Consider the following 11,165-nt stretch of genomic DNA (forward strand, 5'->3'; position numbering starts at 1 on the left):
CTGAGAAACTCTGTTTATATAATTATGAATCTGATAATTGGTTTGATGTACATGTACTTATGATTCTTTATTATACATTATTACTCAACAGTTTTCACGGAATTATGCACCGAATTATGCAAGAAATCATGAATGGAACTAAGAATGGAGTTACACATATGGAAATAATTATGGAATCAAGTGAAACGAAAATGCGAAACTTCGAATAAAGCATAATTCCCGTAGAAACCTTTGTTGGTGTTTTTGTACTGTCGACCACTACAGCCACGGTGAAAACTCTCTGCGAAAACTCTTGGCTGAAAACTATGAACGACAACACCTTCAGTAAAAAACTTTCGCAGCTCGTGCTATGAAATTGCCCTACGATTGAAAAATGAGATCACTACCAGTACGATGAAGGTTGCTTCTGATTAGGAAACTGTTCCATTTACGTGTGACTCTTCCACCATTAAGAGAGAACTTCATCATGTCGGAAGGAGATGGTAGCAGACGGGATAGAAGACCCACAGAGAAGGGTTTACAACACCAAACAGACGTCACCATGAAGACATGGAAAGATGCCGTTCGACTTTGGAGGAGAAGGGCAAATAAACATAGACAACTTATGGTTGAAGATGACGTCAAAGTCGAGGTGATCAAAGAATCCCGCAACCTAGTGCAAGAGGCTATGGATAAGGCCATTTCCGCGCAAGAACAGCTCACAGCGTTAGCTCCTTCAGCAAATACAGATGATGATATTGAAGAGAAGCTGGAAGAGATGGAAGAGGAGCACACATCTTTAATGAGAGAGACCTTGAAGATCATCTTACAGTTGAAAGGAGGAACTCTGTCTTCAAAATCAGGTTCCCGTTCATCGAAAAGAAGAGTTCAAGACTGGATCAACAGTCAAGAATCGATCTCTTCAAAAGCTAGTTCAGTTGACAAAGAAGTCAGTCCTCCCCCGGTCGAATCAGTGATTAAGATGGAGGACCATACCTCTCCTGTGGAACGTGCCCCCAAGAAAGATGATGTTAAATCTTCATCACAAGAAAAGCAGCCAGCAGACCAGCACAGTACTCACGATGTTCTCGCTAACAGTTTGAAGGAACTGCTCTGCTTTAACAGACTGCCCCTTCCCGAGCCTGGCATATTCGCAGGTAACCCTCTGGACTATACATTATGGAGGAGAAGTTATGATGCCTTGATTGAGCATCGAGGAATTCCCCATGGAGAGAGGTTTTACTTCCTGTTAAAGTATCTCACTGGAGAGCCGAGATCTTTGGTGCAAGGTTACTCAATGATCGGAGATGCTGCTGGATACAATGAGGCTAAGAGGGCACTGGAACAGAGATACGGAGATCATTTTGTGGTATCCAATGCCTATCGTGACAAGCTTGACTCCTGGCCGAAGATAGGAGCGAGAGATGCAACCGGACTGAGGAGACTTGGAGACTTTTTGAAGCAGTGTGACACAGCTTCTAAGTATGTTCCTCATCTAAGTCATCTCGATGATGAAAGAGAAAACCGGAAGCTTTTGATGAAACTCCCCGATTGGCTGGTCGTGAAATGGAGCAGGAAAGTCGTTGAATGGAGGCAACAGTGGGGAACATTCCCACCCTTCACTGTATTTACTAGCTTCATCGATGAAGAGGCTGTGATCGCTTGTGACCCTGTTACTTCTCTTCAGTCGCTGCAGACACCAAAAGATAGGAGGAAGTCAGCTGTTTCTGGCTTTCAGCAGACAGGAACCCAGCATCGGAATCAGAGAGAAGGATCTGCAGTGAAAGGGCCACCTTCATGCATCTTCTGCAAGGGTCAGCACCACCTCGCCGAATGTTCTTCTTTCAGTGCAGAGACGATGCAGAAGAAAAGACAGGTCGTCAGGGAGAATGGACTCTGTTTCGGCTGCCTTAAGAGGGGACACCTATTAAAGGAATGCAGGAAGAGACAGACCTGCTCTTCTTGTAAAGGAAAACATCCTACTGTTCTGCATGATGAAGAGTGGAAGCAACGGCAACAGGATGCCAAGAAAGAAAGGGATGTCAAGGAAATGCTGGAATCAAAATCTTGTGCATCGAATTTGGACTCCAGTCATTCAACAAAGTCCTCAATGATAGTTCCTGTGTGGCTTTCGCATGAATCATGCCATGAGGACAGATTAGTCTACGCTATGCTGGATACTCAATCAGATACATCATTCATTCTCACTGAAACGAAGGAGGCAATGAGAATTAAAGGAGTTGAGGTGAACCTGTTACTTTCTACGATGACCAAGGCAAATGAGAGAATAGCAAGTGAAAAGGTGACTGGTCTTAAAGTGAAAGCTTTCAACAACTCCGAGAAGATAATCAATCTCCCTCCTACTTACACGAGAGATATTATGCCAGCAGATAGACATCATATCCCCACTCCTGATATGGCGAGATCCTACCAACATTTGTCCAGGATTGCAAACCTGGTAGCTCCTCTTCAAGATGTTGAAATTGGGCTCCTGATAGGCTACGACTGTGCTAAAGCTCTTGCTCCACGTGCTGTCATCCACTCTCCCGATGATAGAGGACCATACGCAGTCCAGACAGACCTTGGCTGGACCATTGTTGGCACAGTGAACGAAGAGTATGCTGACAGTCACGACGATCCAATTGGTGTGAGCCATCGTACAGCAGTGCGAGTTGTGCCTGAAGAGGTTCAGCTACAAGGATGTCGATCAGAAGTGATCTTTGTGCGTCCAACGACAATGAAGGAAGAAATAGCTCCCCTTCATGTCATCCAACTTCCAGAGGCTGACTTCACACCAGATAGGAAACAAAAACCCTATTCACAGAATGACGTGAAGTTCATTAGGATGATGGAGAAGGAGATCCACATCACACAGAGTGGGCATTATGAAATGCCACTGCCCTTCAAAGAGGAAAAGACGCCTTTACTGCCTAACAATAGATCAGTGGCCTTCAAACGTCTGAACCACCTGAAGAGGAAGTTTGAAAATGATGCCATCTACTACGAGCAGTACGTCCTGCAAATGAATAACCTCATTCAGAAGGGACATGCTGAAAGGGTGACGGAACCAGGCGAATCAGGCAAACGATGGTACATTCCCCATCATGGGGTGCAGGAGCCGAAAAAACTTAGAGTGGTTTTCGACTGCAGCTCACAATTCAAGGGAGAGTGCTTGAATTCCCACCTTCTGACGGGTCCTGATCTGACCAATGCTCTAGCCGGAGTTCTTTGTAGGTTCAGGAAGGAGAATGTCGCTTTCATGTGTGACATAAAAGAAATGTTCCACCAGTTTCATGTCAACGAGGAGCACCGTGACTACTTGCGCTTCCTCTGGTGGCCAAATGGAGACTACTATCAAGAGCCCGTTGACTATCACATGAATGTGCATCTGTTTGGGGCTGCCTCTTCCCCTGGATGTTCGAACTATGGCCTGAAACAGATAGCTACAGACAAGGCAGATGAGATAGGTCATGATGCGGCCAGGTTCATCCATCGGGACTTCTACGTTGATGATGGGTTGAAAGCAGTAGCTACAGAGGAAGAGGCCATTGAACTGATTTCAAAAACCAAGAAAATGTGTGAACATGGAGGACTACATGTTCACAAAGTCGTCTCTAACTCTAGGAAGGTACTAGAATCAGTTCCAGTAGATGACAGAGCTAAAGAAGTTAAAGAATTGAACCTTCTACATGACCATCTTCCTATCGAGAAAGCACTCGGGGTTCAATGGTGTGTTGAGTCAGACAAGTTCCGCTTCAGGATGACCTTCCAAGACAAGCCACTGACCAGGAGAGGTGCTCTGTCGACCGTTATGTCAGTGTTTGACCCCCTTGGGCTGTTAGCTCCCCTCCTGTTGCCCGGGAAGCTAATACTGCAAGAGCTGTGCAGGAGTTCCGCTGCACGGGATGATCCACTACCAGACATACTGCAATCCAAGTGGGACAAGTGGAAAGCTGACATTCTCCAACTTGACAGGCTGTCCATCGACAGGTGTTATAAACCCAAAGGCTTTGGAGAAATCAAGAATGCAGAGTTACACCATTTCTGTGATGCCAGCAACTTGGGTTATGGCCACTGTACGTACCTGAGACTGACAAACGAGAATGGAGAGGTGCACTGTACAATGGTGATAGGCAAAGCCAGAGTTGCCCCAATCAAGACTGTCACCGTACCAAGGTTGGAACTCACTGCAGCAACCCTATCCGTGAGAATGAGCTCATTTCTTCGTACTGAACTAGATCTCAACATTGACAGAGAGATCTTTTGGACTGACAGTCGAGTAGTCCTAGGTTACATCAAGAACGAGACAAGACGATTTCATGTGTTCGTCGCGAACAGAGTGTGCCAGATCAGAGACGAATCTTCATCTTCCCAATGGAGGCATATCGGCACAAAAACAAATCCAGCCGACGGTGCTTCAAGAGGACTGACGATCGATCAAATTGAAGCTTCAAAGTGGTTCACTGGTCCAGACTTCCTTTGGGAAAAAGAGATCCCAGACGAGACGAAAGAGGAAGCTGCCCTTCTTCCAAAAGATCCTGAAGTGAAGTGTGAGACCCATGCCTCTTTGCAGAAAGTAAACGGTCTGGAGCTTGAAAGATTTGATCATCTATCCAGCTGGTATCGGGCAAAAAGAGCTGTGGCGAACTGTCTTCGTCTCAGATCGCACCTACGGAAACGTTGCCAAGCACGACGGGACGAAAGAGATGGAAAATGGGATTCCAAGAAGGTTGTAATGGAACCGCTGTGTACCGAACTACTGCTGCAAGCGGAAAAAGAAATCATAAAGCTGATTCAAGGACAGACCCTTGGTGAAATGAAAGCAGTAGACGGTAATGAAAGTCACAGCAAAAGAGAAAAAAGACGTCATTGCAAGGCCGCTAACCGTCTGTATCATCTTGACCCCTTCAAAGATGATGATGGCATCTTACGAGTGGGAGGACGTCTGAGAAGGTCGGACATCTCATTCGAAAGCAAGCATCCTGCCATCTTACCTCAGACACATCTCACCAAGTTAATCGTATCCCAATGTCATGCCGATGTTGCTCATGGAGGAAGGGGTATGACAATCAACCATCTCCGAATGAAGGGAATTTGGATCTTGGGTTGCAGCAACTTCGTCGCAAAGTTCATCTTCCAATGTGTGACATGTCGTAGACTCAGACAACCACCGCAACTACAGAAAATGGCGGACTTGCCCAAAGACCGTCTTACCCCTGCCCCACCATTCACGTATGCTGGAGTTGATTGCTTTGGACCGTGGTTGATCAAGGAAGGCAGAAAGGAACTAAAGCGCTACGGACTGATCTTCACGTGTATGGCATCCAGAGCCGTGCACATCGAAGTTCTGAATGCTCTCACCACGGATGCCTTCATCAACGCTCTGAGGCGGTTTATCTCTGTGAGAGGCCCTGTAAAGCAACTGAGGTGTGACAGGGGAACCAATTTTGTAGGTGCCGAGGCAGAATTCAAGCGGTGTGCTGAATCCAGTGAGGGTCAAGTAAAGGACCTTCTCCTTAAGGAAGGATGCGACTTCATTGCCTTCAAATTCAATGTACCTGCTTCAAGCCACATGGGCGGAGTGTGGGAACGGCAAATACGTTCCATACGTCAAGTCCTAGATGTCCTGCTCCATCAGGCGGGTCAGCAACTAGACGACGAGTCCCTGAGGACCTTGATGTGTGAGGCAGCAGCCATCGTGAACAGTCGCCCGTTAACCACTGAATTTCTGAATGAACCTACTCATCCAACTCCACTGACTCCTAATCATCTGTTGACTCAAAAGACGAAGATCATCCTTCCACCTCCGGGAAGCTTCTGTCGTGAGGACGTCTATGCGCGGAAACGCTGGCGAAGAGTCCAGCACTTAGCTAATGAATTCTGGAGTCGCTGGAGGAAAGAGTTCCTCAATCTGCTGCAGGCGCGGCAGAAATGGACCAAGCCACATCGCAACATGGAAGTAGGAGACGTAGTGATTATCAAGGACGATAACGCTCCGAGAAATTCATGGCCTCTTGGAAGAATTGTTGAGGTATATGAATCGAAGGATGACTTGGTTCGTAAGGTGAAACTGGCAGTAGGGGACACGAAATTAGACAATAAGGGAAAACGAAAGGGCCCAGTGACTTACCTTGATCGCCCCATTCACAAGCTGGTTCTCCTTGTTTCTAATGTAGACCAGGAATAATTCCCAGCCAAAGAGCCAACAGGACTGAAATTTAAGACTATTTGAAATAGACTGAGCCTCAAATGGACAAATTTCAGACATTTGTGATGATTTGAACTCCAATTGACCATCAGGAACTTAATTTGGTGAAAAATCCAACTTACAGACTGAACTCAAGAATACCAATAAGTATTTAATACATTCCATTGTTGTGGTGAAGTCAAAAGATAATGGATGCTCATTGGAAGAATATAAAGTGTGTGAACTTCTCATTTAAATGCTTCCTTTTTGCTTTAGGGTCTGAATTCAAGACTATATCATTTTTGTGTACTACAATGAGACTAAATATAATAGATTATATATCAATTGGTCAAGAATATCTCATGTGTTCTACATGTACCTTGTTCATGTTATAAAGGTTACTACGAAATTGCATTCATGTTGTACTCTCAAAAGGGTATGAAATTGAGACGATAATTAGTAAGATATGACAGGTAAACATTGCACGATTTAATTTTGAGCAGAATAACACGTAAATTTGAGAGTCACAAGGAAAGGGTTGATGAGATGTAAATTCCCCCTCTTTGTGTGTATTGATTATGCGTGCAATTTAAGCCAAAGGTACGGTACATTTTTATTTAAAACAATTGGAAATATATGCATACTTATGAACGTGTGTACTTGCAGTTTCATCAGTTAAGAAATATGAGTCATGAAACTACTCAATTTCCTAAGTGGCAGAAATGGTTTTTCTATTATAGTGAATTCGAGTTGAATTCAGTCAGTTTAATACGAGTGCATTGAATGTTCGCATGTGTTTATCTACAAGTACTAGTATTACATGCATTCAATGATATGTCACAAGATTGCTCAATTTGGCAATCCTATGAAATTGTGTCATGTTAAAGATAATCAGGAGTATCTGCAGTTTGGTTTCATTTTTGAATGAATGTGTTAAGGGTGAATTAATTCTTAATTTAAAGGAGCCATGTGATGAAAGTATCATAGTTCAATGTTGGATTGGCTCATATGAATCATTACCCTAGGCAAAATTGTTTGAGGATATTAAAATTGGCAATATTTAGAATTAATTAGATCAGTAAATTGGTTGCAAATTGGCAACTGGTTTGAATGAAAATTGTGATAAAGATATATATGTTTTATTTTGCTTCAATGAAATATGGTGAAAGTACACCTGAAATTGTTCCCACCCAGCCTGTTGCCAATTTGACCCTTGTACAGAGTGACATACTTTATGTAGTAGCACATTCTTAGACAATGCACCTGACATAGCACCATGCATGTGTAGGCACAGCTAAATGTACAGCTGCTACACACACACATGCACACACGGTAGAAGCCAGTATGGACTGGACCACATGTAGGTTGTAGTGAGCAACATGGATCCTCTTTCTGCCGGAATACTGAAGAATTGGATCCAAAGTACCTTGCAAAAAGCAGGCAAAGAGGTTAGTTTTTGTTTTGTTAAAGTAAAACCATGATTTGTTGAAGTATAAAGTTAGAAACAGTCAATAAAATTTAACTTAGAAAATTATATTGTTGATGTGAGTGTAATGTACACTGCAGTTGCTGTGTAGTAGGGCATGTATATCTGTACACACCCATAAAACTTCTGAAAAGCTATGTTGTTATTTGCATTTATGTATATGTATGTATACACATTTGATGTTGAATTTAGAATTTAGAATTACAAAACAAAATGAATAAGTAAGAAAATATTGATAATTATTTCAATTGAAGGTTTGACAGTTCAAGTAAGAATTCATTTTTGATCGTGAAGGTTCTTAGATTTGAGTCAGTTCATCTACATGTACATCATTATGTTAAATGAGGTAGTAGAATTGAGATGCCTATGGTATTGGTCTGCATTTTCATTTGTCAATTCATATGTAAGTTGGATTGCAAAAATGTTATAGTGAAGTGAATAGACTAAGTCTATAAAGGTATTCACTAGATTTTTCATCTGAGAAACTCTGTTTATATAATTATGAATCTGATAATTGGTTTGATGTACATGTACTTATGATTCTTTATTATACATTATTACTCAACAGTTTTCACGGAATTATGCACCGAATTATGCAAGAAATCATGAATGGAACTAAGAATGAAGTTACACATATGGAAATAATTATGGAATCAAGTGAAACGAAAATGCGAAACTTCGAATAAAGCATAATTCCCGTAGAAACCTTTGTTGGTGTTTTTGTACTGTCGACCACTACAGCCACAAGGTAAATATAACATCCCTTTCTAGTGATCATGCAAAGCTATGTCATCATGATAATGTAGAACCTGTGGTAGGAGGTCGACTGAAGCAATTCTTCCCAAAGTGGCGCAAAATTACTTCAGACCCACATGTGCTAAATGCTGTAAGTGGTTACAGGCTTGAATTCAGTAAAGAGATGGGCGCACCATCTAGAACTAAACCCCCTTACCTTTTTCGATGTGATAAAGCCGAAGAGGCTGATATTGATCTCGAAATTTCTAAACTCCGTGACAAGGGAGTAATTGAACAGTGCCAGAGGGAAACTGGAGAATACGTGTCTAATATTTTTACACGGCCTAAAAAAGATGGGGGTATACACGCGTTATCCTAGACCTGTCTGATCTCAACAAACATCTCCAGTATGTACCAGCATTTTAAGATGGAAAATATCCATACTGCTATTGAACTCATTTCAGAAAATAGCTTCTTAGCTTCAGTCGACCTTCGGGACGCGTACTATACAGTACCTGTGCACCCAGCACACAGGAAGTTCTTAAAGTTCTCCTGGAAAAATCAACTTTGGCAATTCAAAGTACTGCCTAATGGCCTGAGCACGGCGCCAAGGTTGTTCACTAAACTACTGAAACCTGCATTCACATTACTGAGAGAGCAAGGGCATGTAGTAATTGGGTACCTTGACGATATACTGATTATTGGAGAAAGTGAGAATCAAACTTTGCAAACGGTTTTGGAAACCACTAGCATCCTTGCACAACTTGGGTTCTTGGTACACCCAGATAAATCAGTACTATGCCCCACTCAAGAAATACAATTTCTTGGTTTCATTCTCAATACTCAGACCATGACAATTCGACTGCCTGATAACAAATCAGAGGAAATACAGTCCTTGTGCACTGAACTTATGGGCATTTCCACGGTAACTCACGTTACATTTTGAACTAAAAATTAGGTCGTTGAGATCAATATCCTTAAAACCTAATTAGTGATATGAGTTACTATATGTGAATGAGTATCATGCACCTCCATCCTACCTCACAGCAACATTACATCCACAGACTCTTATGAGAACTATGAGAAAAAACACTACAAATGTCGGTAACTCACGTTACACAATTTGGACATGCAAAAATTTGGCATGTCTTATATTCAAAAGTTTCCTCAAACATGAAACAGAGAGACTTTAAAGTCTATTGTGTCAAAGTCATGGACTAACAACATACATCACCGAGTATGGTAAAAATTCAAATTGTCTTACATTCTCCAGGTATCGTCATGTGAAGCGGTAACTCACGTTACAGTTTGTCCACATGAGCACAAGACGATTTTTTGTCTTCATAATCCAAAGAAAACTTACCAAGACAACTCTTTTTCACAAACAAACTCCATGAATAAAGAATCTAAATTGATTTGAACATTGATCTGACAGTAATTAATCCCATTTTATCCATGAGATTACCAAAAGGCAGGAAACTTTACATTTAGAATACCAACTTGAAGATACATTCATTTTTAATTGAGTCGTTTTCCAAGCTTTCATTTGTACTGAGACAAACATTGTATTCAACAAAATGATATGAAACAGGGTCTATTTCATTAAATTACACTCTTTTCCAGTTAACAAATGCATCAGAAATTGAGGATTTAATTGAGAATTTGATTTGATTGTTTTTTTTATTTTACTAGATTTAAATGGATTTCAGGCTATCTAGATAAAACAAGTCATCCATAAACTATTCCATTTAATACACTGAGTCACGAGACTAGAGACCTGTACATGTAGTCTGTGGAGAGTTTAAAGGTTCAGAAAATGAATATTTCAATAAATCTTTTAACTTGTAAACAATGCAATTTATATTCCAATTATTTGATAATTGTTTGAATTACTCAATAATCAATTGTTTGTATGTTTGATTTGTTTACAAATTCTTATACTAAACTGGTACAGAAATTAGACTTGAATTACAGAAACTGCAGATAAATTTTAGTTATCTGCTACCAGTATTGATCAGTTTAATAAAACATGTTCATACATGTAAATGTTTAAGCCTTAAAAAACAATGGCTTTGGTCTATGAAATGTCAAGTAGCCATTATTTGAATTGTACATACATGTAAAAAGTATACCAGTATTTTGTAGAGTAATCAAGCAGACTGAAGCAGTAAATCCCAATGAAAAACATGAATAGTAAATATTTTGTGATCAGGATGCTAACTATTAATATCGCAAAATGTTGATAGTTTGCTTTAAGGTACATGACTGTCCAGCTCTTAAAGAAAATGTCTGATAATGAGGTTCACATTCAACAAGTTTTTGGTAATACAATGTAGATCAGCATGTAAAGTAAATTATAGTAAACATGGAAAAGTTTCATTGTAGGATTTTGCAACAATATAGCTAAAACCTCAGAGTAGAATAGTATAAAACACATAAGCGTGTCAAATTCACAATGTTCAGTTCTCAAAAATCTCAGAAAAAACAGCAGGAAGCGAGCTCCAATCTTAAAATTCTGTTCACCTGTAAATGTTTCAGCCTCATAAACAATGGCTTTGGTCTATACAGGTAGGTATAAACTATGAAATGTCAAATAGTAATCACTTGAATTACAAAAACAAGAACTTTTCAAGAGTAATCATGCAGTGATTATCCCAATCAGGAGACTATTAATAGTTATCACAAAATTTTGATAATTTGCTGGAACAAGGTCCATGCAGCTTTAGAGGAAATGTCTTTTAACAACTTTTGTAACAGATCAGTTTACATGCACTGTAA

At 40.8% G+C, this 11,165-nt stretch overlaps 1 protein-coding gene across 1 annotated transcript; it reads left to right on the forward strand.

The window, feature by feature from the left end:
- The first annotated feature begins 466 nt into the window (after positions 1-466).
- On the forward strand, positions 467-6,166 carry LOC139719232 (uncharacterized). The gene has a single exon (XM_071630662.1). It carries the CDS (start codon positions 467-469, stop codon positions 6,164-6,166), a length of 5,700 nt encoding a protein of 1,899 aa, XP_071486763.1.
- Positions 6,167-11,165: the final 4,999 nt, after the last annotated feature.

Source organism: Diadema antillarum, unplaced genomic scaffold (genome assembly GCF_040938485.1).
Source record: "Diadema antillarum isolate AM-2024a unplaced genomic scaffold, OU_Dant_1.0 scf00000107, whole genome shotgun sequence".
NCBI lineage: Eukaryota > Metazoa > Echinodermata > Echinoidea > Diadematoida > Diadematidae > Diadema > Diadema antillarum.

Bases quoted from the DNA above. Each gene is read 5' to 3' on its own strand.
- LOC139719232 (XM_071630662.1), top strand. From the start codon at position 467: ATGTCGGAAGGAGATGGTAGCAGACGGGATAGAAGACCCACAGAGAAG.